Raw genomic sequence first — 17,300 nt, 5'->3', positions numbered from 1 at the left:
AAAAGCACCTTATAAGGTTATATCTTATTAGGATTAAAGAAATATGTAGAGCACAAGTTATATATTTTGTGCTACAAAGATTTTACCGGAAACCCCCCCGAAAAAACCCGAATAAACCGAAATTGAAAAACTCGAGTTTTATTGGTTTGGTTTGGTCTTTAGATTTAATAACCCGACACAATTAGTTTGGTTTGGTAATTGCAAATCCGAGCCAGCCCGACCTATATATACTTTTACTTTTAAGGGAGAATGTATATAATTGGTGAAGAAAACTATAATTTGTGAAGAAAACTTTTAAGGGAGCATGGTATGTGAGTATTTTAAGGAAGAATGTATATATAATCAGTTAGCAAACTTTAGTTAAAATAAATAAATAAATTTGAATTATAGTCCCTTTTCTTTTTTTCCTTTTTTCTGGAGCCTAGAGAGGTCTTAATCTTAAAAAATCTAAGCTATAACTTGTACCACGTGTCTTCTTTCCATTAGCTAATGGAGTGAGCGTTTCGATGAGAAGCAACGCATTTTGGATTTTAGGCGGGCAATTAGCACTTAACAGAAAGGAAACGAGAACCAAAATAGAAACAGATATTTCCCATTATGAACCCCCTAATCCCTGCCAATTGCTATAACCCGGAAAGGATAACACAAGATATATTTATTTCTATAAATAAAAACTCTCTGAGCTTCTCTTCTCCAAAACCTTAAATTTTCTAAATTGAAGTTGATAATTCACCTTCTCTTCTCAAAAACATTAGGTTGGCTGATTCAATGTCGATTGGGTTTAGATAAAGCACCCCTTTTTCTCCATTCTAGGAAAGGAAAAGAGAAAATGAACATGCCGGCGGTTTGTCGTGTTAGTATTGTTCCCGTGTCACCTCAGTGTAGTTCGTGCTGTTACAATCGGCTCCAGCCTTTGCTTTCTTCTCCCTCAACTGGTCCTCAGAAACATAGTAGTAGTATTAACTTTCCTGCCAGACACTTCTTAAGGTAAACATGATGTATGCTGGTACAATCAAATGTTTGAAATAGTCTTTGTCTCTGCCTGCTCTACTATCATGTTTAATTACTTGGTTGATACTATGCTGAATAATGTGAATTACTTGCTTTTGAAAGTGCAAGAGGGGTGAATTGTGATTTTTCTTTTCTTTTTCTCAGTATTCGACTAATTTGAGTTCTAGTCGACTGGGCTTTTCAAGAATCGAATGAAAAAGATAATTTGCAGAAAGTAAATACACAATATGTTTTTATACCGGTTCGGATTCAGAGTGAATCCTACGTCAAGTCCCCTTGGGTTGCAAGGGTGATCTCTTTCAAGTATGAAATGGCTTAGTACAGATGAGTTGATATTGTTATACACCAACATCTTTTTTCACTCGTTCTTCTCTCTATAATTGATACAATGCCTCACCAGTATTCTTTCTCTCTCTCTTCTCTTCTTTGTTACACAAGAAATCTAGAGCAGACTACTGTGTTTTGTTTGAAGTAAAACAAAGAGATTGAAGTTGGTTTGATCAAAGTATGTCCTCTTCAAGTCTGGAATATATATATACTTCGTGAGGCCTTATTGACTCTTGAATGACATGAATCTTGAGAGATTGCAAACCCAAGGGAGTTATCCTTGAAAAGAATCATAGATTGATTCTTTCCAAGAATAAAGTCAAGTTTTCGTTGATCTTCCTTGATTTGTGGTCTTGACAAGCTTTTCATCCGCTACGCATATCTTTTCGTTGCTTGAGTGATTTGCGATAAATCCCTTGATTTCTGGCTTCAACGATCTCCAATGCAACCCTTTGAGATCTCGCTTCTTTTTGATTTGGGACCTTCCTGTAATAGCTTCCGTCAATCATTTATCGAATCATTGATTGATTCTTCTTCTGTATCTCCGCAGCTTCTTCCTTTTTCATCTCTAATCATTGATTCTTTCCCTTGCATTGCTCCCATTAATAGATTGTTTCCTTAATCTATTCTTGAATGGTATTGCTTCTTGATTCCTTTGTTTTATTCCTTGTGATTCTGCACCACATGTGATGTATTATTTTTCATCATTGAAACTCATAATTAACAATCTCCCCCTTTTTGATGATGACAAAAATAATATATATATATATAAACACAAGAGTGGGTTGCTCTAGTGGTGAGCACCCTCCACTTCCAACCAAGAGGTTGTGAGTTCGAGTCACCCCAATAGCAAGATGGGAGTTCTTGGAGGGAGGAAGCCGATGGTCTATCGGAAATAGCCTCTCTACCCCAAGGTAGGGGTAAGGTCTGCGTACACACTACCCTCCCCAGACCCCAGTAGTGGGATTATACTGGGTTGTTGTTGTTGTTGTTGTTGTTTGGCCTACTCCATTGTAATCAACTCCCCCTCAACAGGTGCTGCATATACTTCAGTCGACTCTCCCTCAACAGGTGTTGCTATCTGTTCTGCAAAGTACAACTTCTTTCTCCCCCTTTTTGACATCAGCAAAGAGGGGATATGCATATATACAGTTGAAATTAAGTAGAAACAGACACATCATAGGCAAATATTTGCAAATTATAGGCATGCATGGTTTAGCAAAAATAAAGAGAAATATCCAGCGATTGGTTATCCAGTCCAAAACAGCAAAATAGCAAAAAGAGATGGTTTGAAACTTCCACAACTAACGACGCAAGAAATAAGTAAGAGTGTTGCAAATCGCCTCCTTCAAACGTTCAAAGCGAGCATTGGCTGAAACTGTCACCCCATCAATCCTGTCATGTACTTCCTTGAAGGCTTTGACTGCATTTTCTCCAAGTTTGAGAATTTTGACCCTTATCTTTGAAACATCTGACCCAGTCTCTTTGGAGATTGCATGGATGTTCCCAACAATGGATTGAGTTGCGGCAAGAAGGTCCTTGATGATGGTCAACTTGTTGTCAATAGCAGTCAGTTTCTCCATAAGATCAGGATCACCTACACTATGATGGGAAACAGAGGCTTTGGTCTTGGGATCAGGCTGAACGTTCTTGACTTCACCTTCCTGTTTTTTCACCCAGGAACCCATAGCACACACATACCCCATACTGGCGAAGGCTCTAGAGTTGTAGGACTTTGAAATAGAGACAAAGGGGTATTCTGAGATAGAGATGTTGTGGGCTTCCAAAATGTGGGTGATAGCCATACCATAGGGTAAACTGGTGGAATCATCAGCACTCTCAATCATGAAGTTTATGACCCATGAGGATAGTTTAACCTTAAGTTTGGTCACAAGACAGTAGACAAGAAAGGTATCTCGTTGAGAGAATGTGGAGAATGATCTAGTACGAGGAAGAAGAGTAGTTGCAACAATGTGGGCCAGAACTCGGGTTTCAAAACTAACATCACTGGGACCTAACTAGTTAGGAAGGAAATCAGATGGACACTCAGCAATACAACGTTTTGCTTGATCAAAAGAAATTTCAAAATCATCAGGCCAAGTATTTTTGGAAAGCATAGGAAAACCGGAGCACTTGCACTGAAAAATGGAGTCAAACAAGGCACAATCAAGGACAATGTATTTTCCTAGAACTAGGGATTCTAATTTATCAGGCTTGCTAGAGCGAAGATTTGCATAAAACATTCTCACTAAAGGTTCATAGACTTTGGGAGGGGGTACAGAGAGGAATTTAGACCATCCTTGAAAAACAAACAAATCCTTTACCTTACAATTGAGGGCCTCCATATCATCAAGGTTGATTACTCTGCCGTGAGCAATGGGCTTGTTTTTCATAGCAACAAAGAAATCCCTATTTGGGGTATCCCAGAAATTGAGGTCGGACTATAAAGAACTCGAGAGGTCTACTTTGGATTTCTTGGGTGTAAAAGATTCATGGGGGTCTTCCATAGGTCTTTTTCCAAGAGCTTTTTCTCATATTGGGCGAAAGTGATCTGATAGTTTGCCTGAGAAGAGGCAAACCCTTATGAATGGTCAGACCCTACGTCTACTTGTTCCGGAGGCTGAGAAGAGGGTTTTCCCTTGGAATGAGTACTTTTTCTAGTGGAGGCAGACAAATTCTTGGAGTGTTTCCTTCTGAGTAGTCAGACCCTACGTCTACTTGTTCCGGAGGCTAAGAAGAGGGTTTTCCCTTGGAACGAGTACTTTTTCTAGTGGAGGCAGACGGATTCTTGGAGTGTTTAGCCATTGAGAGATTTTGAGGAAGGGTTTCTGAGTGATAGGAGTAATGAAGACAGAGAAGAATGGTACATGGGGTTAAAAAGAAGGGATTTTGACGGTTGAGTGCAGGAAAGGAATGGGTATCAGGAAGGGTCATGATGATTGATTTTCATTTCTGGAAAGCTGCGACTGATGGGAAAAGAGAGGAAAATGTGAGGCGCTAAATTAATGCATATTTACAGATAATATAAAATTAAAAACATTAGACACACAAGAATTAAAAACTAACACATAGGCCCTAATTTTTATGATCAAGCGAAATAATACCAAGTAGTTCTCTTAGAGAGCAAAATCTATCTTCAAGTAAAGGCTTAGTAAAAATATCAGCTAATTGATCAGTGGTGCCAACAAATGATAATTTTATATTTTCCTTGAGCACATGATCTCTAATGAAATGATGTTTGATGTATATGTGCTTAGCCCTAGAATAATACACAGGATATTTTGAGACATATAGCATTAGAGTTACCACAAAATATTTGAATAGGTTTAAAAACTAGTTCATAGTCACCCAGTTGATTAGACATCCATAATAACTGTGCACAGCATTGCCCAATGGCAATATATTCTGCCTCTGTTGTGGATAATACAATTGAGCCTTGTTTCTTACTGTTCCATGAAATTTATGCCTTTCCCAGTAATTGACATGTTCTGCTAGTGCTTTTTCTGTCTTCCTTATCACTTGTAAGATCAACATCTGAAAAACCTTCCAGCTTAAAATTGTTAGAATGTGGATACCATAATCCATAAGAAATAGTTCCTATGAGGTAACAAATTATTCTCTTTACTGCAGTCAGATACGATTCCTTAGGAGCTGACTAAAACCTGGCACATTTACACACACTAAACATAATATCTAGTCGACTGACAGTCAAGTAAAGCAAAGAACTGATCATTCCGCGATATTTAGTTTCATCAACTGGATTTCCTTTTTCGTCCTTGTCGAGACTTGTTAACGGGCTCATTAGTGTACCAATTCCTTTAGCACTGATCATGCCAAACTTCTGAATTAATTCCTTTATATATTTTGTCTGGCACACGAATGTTCCTTCTTCAGATTGTTGAATTTGTAGTCCAAGGAAAAACGTAAGCTCTCCCATCATACTCATTTCAAACTCACTTTGCATAAGACTAGCGAATTCCTTGCACAAAAGAGGGGTTAGCACTTCTAAAGATAATATCATCAACATAAACTTGAATAATAAGATTACCTCCTGATGATCTTTTGATAAATAATGTAGTATCTACTTTACCTCTTGTAAAGCCATGATCAAGTAGAAATGAACTAAGCCTTTCGTACCAGGCTCGTGGAGCTTGTTTGAGTCCATACAGAGCTTTAGTTAACTTATACACATGGTAAGGGAATTTTGAGTCTTCAAAACCAGGAGGTTGTTTTACATATACCTCCTCATCAATAAAGCCATTTCAAAAGGCACTTTTGACATCCATCTGAAAAAGTCTAAATCGTTTGAAGGATGCATATGCAAGAAGAATCCGTATGGCCTCTAGTCGAGCTACTGGTGCAAAGGTTTCATTGTAGTCGACTCCTTCCTGCTGTGAGTAGCCTTAGGCTACTAATCTGGCTTTGTTTCTCACAACCTTTCCATCTTCATTAAGCTTATTTCTGAAAATCCATTTTGTTCCAACTACAGTAGCATTTGCAGGCTTAGGTAGCAGTTTCCAGACTTGATTTTTATCAAATTGATCGAGTTCTTCCTGCATTGCTTGTACCCAGCTGGAGTCTTTTAAGGCTTCCTCAACCTTCTTTGGTTCAATATGAGAGATAAGTGCTACATTTGTCGCCTTTTTCTTGAGAGTTCCCCTGATTTTCATTCCTTCACTTGGATCTCCTATGATAAACTTTTGAGGATATTCCGGTTCACTTCTCTACTCATTTGGACGTGTTGCAATCGTGTGAGTAGTTGACTCCTTCTGTGATTCTGGTTGACTGTTGACAGGCTCACTCGTTGATTCTGTGACACCGTCTATCGTATCAGTCGACTTTTGAGATTTGCTTGACCGTGGTGTTTCTTGACTGATATTTTCATCATCTGCAATAATTCCTATCTCAGCCGTAGTGTTATTTTCATCAAACATGACATGTACTGATTCTTCTACAGATAAAGTGCGTTTATTATAAAATCTAAAAGATCTACTGTTTATGGAATAACCACGAAAAATACCTTTATCACTTCTTGGATCAAATTTTCCAAGATTGTCCTTACCATTGTTGTGGATAAAACACTTGCTACCAAAAGGATGAAAATAACATATGTTAGGCCGTTTACCTTTCCATAATTCATATGGAGTTTTCTTCAAGATAGGTTTTATAAGACATCTGTTGAGAATGTGGCAGGCTGTGCTTACTGCTTCTGCCTAAAAATGGTTTGGCAGGGAATATTCCAATATCATTGTTCTGGCCATACCTTCTAAAGTTCTATTTTTCCGCTCAACTACTCAATTCTGTTAAGGTGATCTTGGAGCTGAGAAGTTGAGAGTATATCCTTGATCATTGCAGAAATCTTCAAATGCTCTGCTTTCGAATTCTCCTCCATGATCACTTTGAATGGTTGTAATAAGGTACCACTTTTCTCTTTCAACTTTCTTACAGAAAATCTCAAAGTATTTCAAAGTTTCATCTTTGTGAGATAAGAAAATCACCTATGTAAAATGTGAGTAGTCATCAACAATAACAAAAGCATATCGTTTTACTCTTATGCTAGCAGTTCTGGTAGGTCCAAACAAATCCATGTGGAGCAGTTGTAAAGGCTTGGTGGTAGATACAATGTCTTTGCTTTTGAAGGAATTTCTTGTTTGTTTACCAATTTGACATGCATCACATACATGATTTCTAGAAAAATTGAGTTTAGGGAGACCAATAACTAAATCATGCTTGGAGAGTTTCTCAATAAGATGCATGCTTGCATGACCAAGTTTCTTATGCCACAACCATGGATCATCAGATATAGATGCTAAGCAGATGTGACTATCTAGATTTTCAATACCATCGAGAATGTAAATATTTCCATACCTTTTTCCTGGGAGTATTATTTTACATGCCTCATCTTCAATAGCGCAACCTGTTTTCTTGAATTTAACTTCGTACCCTAAATCACATAGCTGACTTATACTCAGGAGATTGTAGTTGAGTCATTCTACAAGATACACTTCAATAATATCACAATTGTTATTGAATGGAACTGTGCCAGTACCAACTATCTTTCCTTTTGAATCATCACCAAATTTGACACTTCCTCCATTTATCTTTGTAACTTCTTTGAACAGGTTTTTGTCACCTGTCATGTGACTGGAACACGCACTGTCTAAGTACCATTTTCCTTTGCGGCTCTTTCTGTGGTGTTCCTGCAAAAAAGAATTATCACTTTCTTTTAGGTACCCAAGTTTGCTTGGGTCCTTGTTGGTTAGTTCTACTAAGATCAGGAATGTTTTTGGGTTTCCAAATCCATCCTGAAACGTTAGATTTGCGAAATCGACAGAAAGAATATTTATGTCCACTTTGTTACAGTAGTGATACATAGGGGCTGATCCAGTTTTTGATCTACCACTTGTGTTAGTACTTGTGGACTCAGTTCTAACAGGTCATTTTCCAGTTGACTTGTAAGTCGCCTGGTTAGACTTGACAAAACTGTGACTGGTGGACTTGCGCATGCCATTAAGTTGCATTAGCAATTCTGAACTTCATCTTGAAGTACATCTCTTTCAATTTCACATACTTCAAGCTTGAGTTCCCAGTCTTTCTTTTCCCTATTTAGTCTCCTTAGTTCATTCCTCATTTTTTGACTCTTTTAGAGTAAGGTCAAGAATATCCTGCAATTCATTAGATCTGTCACAGTTATAAGATCTTACCTCACTTGTTTCACCTCGTACCATGAAACAATTTTCATTATGTTCTTTGCATTCATCCTCTGATGCATCTTCATCAGTCCAGCAGCCCGAATATTTGTTCATGTTGTTTTCCAGAATGGATGAAGCATAGATTTGCTATTTCCTCGTGTTTCGAACTGTCTTCATCACTCCAGCTTCCGAAAGATTTGTTTTTATTGAATCCTCTGGAAACCTTTCTTTTAAGATCTGGGCATTCAGCTTGAACATGCCCATATCTTCCACACTCATAACATTTTCCATCATTCTTGTCTTGTTCATTGTATTGCATGGTTCGCCTAGGGGGCATCCTACCTCTTCTTGTGTTTCTGTATCTTCTCGTTAAACCATCCATGTTTCTTGATACCATGGAAATCTCTTCTTCAAGAGCTTCTGGGTCGTCATCAATATCATTTTCTGGTCTTTCAGTTGTAGCTTTGAAGGCAACTGTTTTCTTCTTTTCTTCCTGGTTTGTTTTCTTGAGGTGAGTTTTCTCGAATGCTATAAGATCTCCTCGAAGCTCATCATATGAAAGTTTGTTTAAATCTTGTGATTCGAGTGCAACTACTTTTGTCTACCAAGTGGTAGGTACACTCCTTAGAATTTTCCGAAACTTGATTACCACTTGAGTATGGTTTACCAAAAACTTTTAGACCGCTAATGATTTTGTTGAACCTTGCAAACATTTCCTCAATGGATTCTCCTTCTTTCATCTGGAAGAGTTCATAGTCATGAACCAACATGTTAATGTGAGTTTCTTTCACTTTGCTGGTTCCTTCATACGTAATTTCCAGTTTATCCCACATTTCTTTAGCTGTATGCTTGTATCGCAACTTGAGATTTTATCATATTCCTCTCCACTTATAACATTATAGAGTAAATTTCGTGCCTTAGCATTAACCTGAACAAATGCCATTTGCTCGTCTGTGTACTCATCTATATCTTCTGGATCAGCAGGTGGTTGAGCTGATGCTGGTAGTGGATAGTTCCCCTTATTGATAACGCGCCATACTTTGACATCATAGGATTTTGTATATGTTTCCATACGCACTTTCCAGTGAGAAAAGTGTTGTCCATTGAAATATAATGGCCTAACTTGCGATGTTCCTTCTTGAAAGAGTGCTCCAACAATTACTTGATTTGCCATGATCTTTTCTCACAAGCTGTTAAGCAAAAAGTGTGAGACTAGCTTTGATACCAACTGAAAGTGCGGGGGGGGGGGGGGGGTGAATTGTGAATTTTCTTTTCTTTTTCGCAGTAGTCGACTAATTTGAGTTGTAGTCGACTGGGCTTTTCAGGAATCGAATCAAAAAGATAAATTACTAAAAGTAAATGACACGGTATATTTTTATATCGGATTCAGAGTGAATCCTACGTCCAGTTGTAAGGGTGATCTCTTTCAAGTATGAAGTGGCTTAGTACAGATGAGTTGATGTTGTTATACACCAACAACTTTTGTCACTCGTTCTCTATAATTGATACAATGCCTCACCAGTGTTCTTTTCTCTCTCTCTTCTCTTCTTTGTTACACAAGAAATCTAGAGCAGACTACAGTGTTTTGTTTGAAGTAGAACAAAGAGATTGAAGTTGATTTGATCAAAGTATGTCCTCTTCAAGTCTGGAACATATGTATATATATATATACACTTCGTGAGGCCTTCTTGACTCTTGAATGACGTGAATCTTGAGAGTTTGCAAACCCAAAGGAGTTGATCCTTGAAAGGAATCATAGATTGATTCTTTCCGAGAATAAAGTCAAGTTTTCGTTGATCTTCCTTGATTTGTGGTCTTGACAAGCTTTTCATCCGCTAGGCATATCTTTTCGTTACTTGAGTGATTTGCGATAGATCCCTTGATTTCTGGCTTCAACGATCTCCAGTGCAACCCTTTGCGATCTCGTTTCCCTTTGATTTGGGACCTTCCTGTAATAGCTTCCGTCAATCATTTATCGAATCATTGATTGATTCTTCTTCCGTATCTCCGTTGTTTCTTCCTTTTTCATCTCTAATCATTGATTCTTTCCCTTGCATTGCTCCCATTAATAGATTGTTTCCTTAATCTATTCTTGAATGGTAGTGCTTCTTGATTCCTTTCTTTTATTCCTTGTGATCCTGCACCGCATGTGATATTTATTTTTCATCATTGAAACTCATAATTAATAGCTTTAACTTATGTTAAGTCTGCAACATATTTGACGTTTTCTTTTCTTTTCTGCTAACATTAGATTTGTCGCTCGCAATAAAGGAAGCGTTATTTGCAGATCAAGTGAGACAGAAACTGAGCCTGATAAAAATGATGACAAGGTTTCTATTCCTTCTTTTAATTAATTCTTTCAATTTGAAATTTAAAGCTTATAATTTTGCGTTTGCTGCGAATTATATGATAACTTGGTCCCTAGTTCTTGGCTTACTGTTATTTATTTTGTATTTATATTTAAAGGATGAAAAGCTGGCCGAGGAAGCGGATGGGGCAAATCTGAATGAAGATAAGAGTCTTGAGCTGAACTCTCGGCCTGATCAGGTTTGATTCAATTCTCAATTATTTCATGCCATTTACTTAAAGACAATGTGCAAGAAAAATAATGGAAAACTATTAGTGAATGGAAAATAATTTGTAGTTTTTGGGTATGGAATCCTTGGGATCAGGATAAGGACCAACCATTGGGGATGTTGGAGAATACAAGTCTAGAAAATAATAACGGAGCTCAAGTGAATGAGCAGCCTGGAATTGAGGTATGCTATGCTATTTTAATCTGGAGGTTAGGTTCTTCATTCTTTTTATGTTCCAATGTTTTGGCAGTGAGAGGCTTGAAGTGTAATGAAATCACATTCTTGGAGCTATTGAGAATTTTCTCTGTCACTGGGTATGAGCATTTGAATTTCAATTTATTTGCCTTACATTTTAGACCTTGTGTTGAAGCAGGATGGCACTGAGGTTAAAGTTTCAAGTGGATCACCTCTTCCAGGTGTGAAGGTGGTAAATTTTGGAACATTAGGTTGAATATTTTTTGGATTAATTGTTTACAGTTTGCTCCTCTATCATTTTTCTCATGTTGCCTTCGGCTGTAAAGTTAATCTTTTTCTTACTGTTGATACTATTCCATGAGCAGCCTCTGCAACTCGATGAATCAATCAGGATTCCCAAGGAAACAATTGAGATTCTTAGAAATCAAGTATTTGGTTTTGACACCTTTTTTGTTACAAGCCAGGAGCCATATGAGGTGAGCAATTTGCTGGTAATCTTATTTCTTGCTCATACAAGAAAATCCAAGTCAAACATGAGCCAATAATTTAAACATTTAATTGTACCATAAAAATAAAAAGATTAAACTAGTACGGGTATCCTCTCAAGCGAGTGATCATGGGCTTGTTGTTTCTGTTCTTGGCTTCTTGGTGCAAATGAATCTTGATGCGCTATCTTTGGTGGTTCTTATTTTTTTGAAGCTTTTATAACATGCTTGTATAGGGTGGAGTATTATTTAAAGGGAATTTACGTGGACAGGCTGCTACAGCTTATGAAAAAGTATCAAAGAGAATGCAGGTTGCTCAAGTTTCCTCGTTTTTCTCCAATTTAATTTGGATATTGCTGTGGGGTTCTTACTATTTCAAAATGGCACTTCATTAACAGGACAGACTTGGAGATGCATATAAACTTTTTCTTTTAAACAATCCGGAGGATGATAAGCCTGTGGCAGTTGTGGTCCCGAGAATGACCCTGCAACCTGAAACTATAGGTAGTTTATTCAGCATTCTTCATAGGTTTCAATTACTGGTGATAATAACAAGGGGAATACCTGTGTCAAACATATAGATTTGGAGCTTTTCATTGTTGAATAGTAACCCAGCTTGTTTGAAAACTGCAGCTGTTCCAGAATGGTTTGCAGCGGGGGCCTTTGGACTTGTTACAATATTCACTTTACTTCTTCGCAATGTGCCGGCATTACAATCGAACTTGTTGTACGTAGCATATTAACTCCATAACTCTACTTTTACCTCTCTTTTTTTAATGTGTACCTGTTCATCACTGGCTTTGCATTTGCTTCGAGCTCAACTGTAGCTTGGTATTTAATGTCCAATTTAATTTTGTCATTTTCCAAGATTAATATAGCTTAATTATGGAATACTGTTGTGATGTTTCATATTAATCTGCTAGTATGTACAAGATTAATGCTTTTGTATAAGGAGTTTGAAAATACAAAATTATTATATAAATCGTGGCTGTCTTCTTTTGTTCTCTCTTTTCTTTTTAGTTAGAAGTGCTCATCCATTAATTACAGATTAACAACTTCGATTTGAATTTGCTCAAATTGCAGCAAGTGTTTGGAGTTCGAAAATACAAAATTATTATATAAATCGTGGCTGTCTTCTTTTGTTCTCTCTTTTCTTTTTAGTTAGAAGTGCTCATCCATTATTTGCAGTATTCTTAACAACTTTTATTTGAATTTGCTCAAATTGCAGTAAGTGAAAACAGAAGATATCTCAGTTATAACAAACTATCAGGAAATTTGTTTATGTGAGATAATTTCATGCTGTCTGATTGCATGTATTCTTTTTAACTTGTTTCACCTATATGCTTAAGCGCTAAGATAGAATTTTATTTTCCCAGATCAGTTGTTGACAATCTTGACCTGTTGAAGGATGGATTACCTGGAGCTCTCATAACTGCCTTTGTTCTGGGGGTTCATGAAGTTAGCCATCTTTTAGTTGCCAAAGAGGTTGGCGTTAAGCTCGGGGTTCCATATTTTGTTCCTAGCTGGCAGGTAAGGTGCATAGGTTTCATGCAGTCTATGGATTAAACAACCTTTAGCGATGTCGACTTGGTTATAATGAGACCTCATATTGACAATATCTTTTGGGGGTTGCGAAATCCTTTCATAGCTGCCAGATTATGAGACATATAGTTGCAGCTTTTCTCAGATCAGCTGATAAGATATCCTTGGTGGGTCAGGAATGCATCTATTTTTCTAGTGCACCTTATCTTTTGGGAAGATTTGGTGTTGCATCGTAGAGTTTGCTGTTTCCTTGTAAAATCGAGTCAAACTGATGATGTTGATGGTCTTTTTAACGCACCAAACTTTTCAATGTCATAAAGTTACTTTTGATGATTATTCGTATCATTTAGTCTTTTCGTCACCAGTTGCAACTATTAGTAAGGTCCTGTCCTGTCTTGGAGTGGAGTTGGTATTATTAATCTGACTTCATTTGATATCTCTCTTTATGTTACTTGAGAATGCTCAGTGTCACCCAGAGACAGAGCTCTCTTTCTTTTCTAATACGATGGTATTAAATTACTGATGTCTTGCAGCACCTGTAAGCCATTATTAACTTTTTTTGATGGTTATCCAAGTCGTTAGTCTTAGCATCACTAGACCACAACCTTCAGCAAGGTTGACACTGTTTACTTGAGTAATTTCTACTCGGTAGTCTTGTAAATTACAATCGTTTTCATATGTTAGATTTATTTGTCAGAGATGAGAATGCACAGTCGCATCAAGGGATTACTTCAATGAAGATTCTATAATTCTTCAAGAATCTTTTAAAAATGAATCAAGATCTTCTACAAGACTACAACCCTTAATAAGAGAAGGTTTAACTTCATCATCTTTATTGGAAAAGTTCGACACTGTTATCAGTTTTCTATATTCTCTTCTATCTTCTACTGCTTCAGGAAGAGAATGCATAAGTTCACCAACTCTCTTGAAAAAGTGAAGACATATTTGTCAAGTTCTCACTATCTTGTTGATTTTAATTAGACTCTTACTGATCTGTGGTAATTCTTAATGATTGTGGAAAAACGACACCAGTTTAGTAGCAATTTTCTAAATATAATATGAACTAAGTGTCATAGCCTATGCATCTACCACATTTCAGTCGCCCGCTATACATTCTTTTTTAGAATTAGTTCATACTGTAATTGACTCTTGTACTACAGAAGTTAAAAAGCTTTTGGATAGACTTCCCTATGAAAGAAGGTTACGTGCAATGTTTATTTGGTTATAGTATGATGTGTAATAGTGCTCCAGGGGCTGCTTTCATCATTTTTCATCTTATCTCGTTGCAAGAAAACTTTCAGCTGCTGTCCTTCCTAAATCCGTCCTTAATTAGCTCCTCAATCTTCCTTCTTCGAGACATGTTCGATGCTGAAATATGATTGGCAGTCATGTGACTCATATCTAATGAGCTGTTTTGGTGGCAGATAGGCTCCTTTGGTGCTATAACAAGGATTGTAAATATTGTACCAAAGCGTGAAGATCTCTTGAAAGTTGCAGCAGCTGGACCAATAGCTGGGTTCTCGGTGGGCCTTATTCTTTTGCTTTCAGGATTCATCTTACCACCTACTGATGGCATTGGCATCATCGTCGATCCCTCTGTGTTCCACGAATCATTTCTAGCTGGCGGTATAGGTAAGTACTTAGCTTATATAGTTTATTATGATGTGTGCTTTTTCTCCTGCTCGTTCAACAGACTATTCCTCTATTCCTCATAAGCAGTTCCTGTTATCTTTCCTTTATTTGTGTATTCTGCAAAGACTAAGCCACTTTGGTTCTTCACTTGTAGCCAAGCTTCTTCTAGGAGATGCTCTTAAGGAAGGAACTCCTATATCAGTAAATCCGCTTGTCATATGGGCCTGGGCTGGACTTCTCATTAATGCTATCAATAGTATTCCTGCAGGAGAGCTTGATGGTGGCTGGATAGCTTTTGCCACGTGGGGCAGAAAGGTAATGCTAGCATCATCTGGTTTGTCTAACAAGTGGTAAAGAAAAACTAAATAATGAATGTCTAAGAAATAATACATAAATATGTCTTTTGTAATTGAGTGTTAATTTTCATGTGGCCAGGCTTCAGCGCGCCTAAGTTCTTTATCTATTGGGCTACTAGGAATATCTGCATTGTTTAGCGATGTAGCATTCTATTGGGTAGTGCTAATATTCTTCCTCCAAAGAGGGCCTATCGCTCCACTATCAGAAGAAATCACTGATCCTGACAATAAATATATAGCTCTTGGAGTTGTGGTTCTGCTCTTGGGCCTGTTGGTTTGCCTGCCATATCCCTTTCCCTTCTCTAGTGAAGCTGCCACTGGTTTCTAGACCAAAAGTAGATTCAACATGTTTTTGGCTCTTGGTTTTCATTAATTACTTGATTAAATAAATTATGCACGAAAGATGTTACTCTCTTTTAGTTGCCTCAGCAGTTAAGATGGTAGAATTCCGTTGATGCAAAATGATAACCAAGACTAGTTTTGCCTCCAAAATCTGGGTAAGCTGTATAATCTGGAGATGTAGGATTTCGCAAGTAGCCAATGATCTTGTGTTATGACTTCAGAGGAAAAGAACTGATACATTTGTGTAAATTTATGCACTGTAAAAAGATATGAGAGGTTTCCTTTTTCCAAAACCAATGCTGGTATGTTACATCTATTCCATCTTATTAGTTTTCCTCTTTACATTATGTGCTATATATGACAAGAGTGGGTTGCTCTAGTGGTAAGTACCCTCCACTTCCAACCAAGAGGTTATGAATTCGAGTCACCCCAAGAGCAAGATGGGGAGTTCTTGGAGGGATGGAGCCGAGGGTCTATCGGAAACAACCTCTCTACCCCAGGGTAGGGGTAAGATCTGCGTACACACTACCCTCCCCAGACCCCACTAGTGAGATTATACTGAGTTATTGTTGTTGTGATTATGTGCTATATATGTTGGTTGATTTCGGATTTCCCCAATGCTATAACTGTTGGTATGGAAAGCTTTAACTAAGCCTTGGCAATAGTTAAAGTATAGGAGTATGATTGAAGCAAAGGTAGGCTGACAGTTGAGCGCAGTTAATGGTAGAGATTTGGTCTATTTTTGAAATGGAGAAGACATGGACCATTCTATTGAAGTAAATGCCTCATATAACTTGTGCCCCTTTGATTGAAACAAGAGACTGCTGTCCTACAGCAAAACACATGGATATATTGTCAAGGGATTTATGTGATGTTACTAATTAATATCTTCATCCATATTAACCTATAATTACTTGATCTATTTGCACTACTTAATAATTTCTACATACTTAGTACATAAAACTTAAAATAGTTTACCCAATTATTCTATCTTTTTTGGACAAGAGTGGGTTACTCTAGTGGTGAGCACCCTCCACTTCCAATCAAGAGGTTGTGAGTTCGAGTCACCCCAAGAGCAAAGTGGGGAGTTCTTGGAGGGACGGAGCCGAGGGTCTATCGGAAACAACCTCTCTACCCCAGGGTAGGGGTAAGATCTGCGTACACACTACCCTCCCCAGACCCCACCAGTGGGATTATACTGAGTTGTTGTTTCCTTTTTAGTCCGTTGTAAAAGAATGACACATTTTTTATATTTAAAAATAATTTAATTTTAAACTCTTTTTAACCTTAATGACAGAAATTTATGGCTACACAACTATCTTGACATGCTCAAGACCACAAGTATTAAAATTCTTTCCATTAAATTTCATGCTTAAATCAATAAATTCACGGAAGAGTATTTATAATCGCACTAGTATACTCATGATCTTTCTGTGAAAGCTACTATCTCGAGATACTTGTCAGTTACGTTTGATTCAAATTGTGATGTGTATTTGACTTGCATTTTGCTTCACACCAAATATTCTAGTTAATCTTTCCCTCATTTAATCAGCCTCACACTTCAATATTTGGTTATCATCGTTCATGTTAAATTTCCAAGATAATGGTAATATTGTCCAATTCTTAATTATGTTACGAAAAATACTTTCTACGTCACATATTATCTGTCGTGTTTCTCTTTTGCACGCCCTTAAAAAGCGTCGATGATGAAAGGGACTGTATTATTCTACCCTTATTTATGTCTTAAGATATAATCTCTCTTCATTGAATATTTATTCTATTTATGTGTTATCTCCATCTTCAAGAACAATTATTACTAAGGGTAAAAAAGAAAAAAAAAATTAATTTTGTCTTGAACTTCTAAAATGATAAATAATTTGAGACAACTATTTTTAGTAACCACGACTGTTAATATGATAAGTTGAAGGTCGCCAAAATAGCGACGCATGTACCGTTCTGTCATTTGTTAAATAAGGAGTACTACCTTCTGCAGCAGTCTGTATAATTTAATTATTGCTTGCAAGGCAATGCAACGGGTAATAAAGCTGAAATAAACTAATAAGTTGGTCACTTCAATTAATAAGCATTTTTTGTTTGATATTCACTTAAAGTGCTCATAAATCAAAATCAGTCAAATTCTTA

At 37.2% G+C, this 17,300-nt stretch overlaps 1 protein-coding gene across 4 annotated transcripts; it reads left to right on the top strand.

Moving 5' to 3' along the window:
- Nucleotides 1–559: 559 nt before the first annotated feature.
- LOC107814051 (putative zinc metalloprotease EGY2, chloroplastic) lies at nucleotides 560–15,451 on the top strand. 4 transcript variants are annotated; one of them, XM_075252189.1, is made up of 13 exons: nucleotides 560–987; nucleotides 10,282–10,360; nucleotides 10,497–10,577; nucleotides 10,703–10,789; nucleotides 10,980–11,030; nucleotides 11,167–11,277; nucleotides 11,523–11,597; nucleotides 11,685–11,790; nucleotides 11,920–12,013; nucleotides 12,663–12,816; nucleotides 14,253–14,460; nucleotides 14,615–14,775; nucleotides 14,896–15,451. In XM_075252189.1, the coding sequence occupies exons 1-13, from the start codon at nucleotides 830–832 to the stop codon at nucleotides 15,142–15,144; spliced, it is 1,614 nt and encodes a 537-aa protein (XP_075108290.1). In that variant the 5' UTR covers nucleotides 560–829; the 3' UTR covers nucleotides 15,145–15,451. The 4 variants fall into 4 exon arrangements, with proteins under 4 accessions (XP_075108290.1, XP_075108289.1, XP_075108288.1 ...); XM_075252188.1 differs by having other exon boundaries at nucleotides 10,980–11,033; XM_075252187.1 differs by having other exon boundaries at nucleotides 10,977–11,030.
- Nucleotides 15,452–17,300: the final 1,849 nt, after the last annotated feature.

The sequence above is a fragment of the Nicotiana tabacum genome, chromosome 4, assembly GCF_000715075.1.
Source record: "Nicotiana tabacum cultivar K326 chromosome 4, ASM71507v2, whole genome shotgun sequence".
Lineage (NCBI taxonomy): Eukaryota > Viridiplantae > Streptophyta > Magnoliopsida > Solanales > Solanaceae > Nicotiana > Nicotiana tabacum.
The sequence above is the reverse complement of the archived record's forward strand: the minus strand, read 5'-3'. Positions and strand labels throughout refer to the sequence as shown.

Bases quoted from the DNA above. Each gene is read 5' to 3' on its own strand.
- LOC107814051 (XM_075252186.1), top strand. From the start codon at position 830: ATGAACATGCCGGCGGTTTGTCGTGTTAGTATTGTTCCCGTGTCACCT. The intron at 11,791-11,919 runs GTAGTTTATTCA...TGAAAACTGCAG, and splicing joins CCTGCAACCTGAAACTATAG to CTGTTCCAGAATGGTTTGCA. The intron at 14,461-14,614 runs GTAAGTACTTAG...CTTCACTTGTAG, and splicing joins ATTTCTAGCTGGCGGTATAG to CCAAGCTTCTTCTAGGAGAT.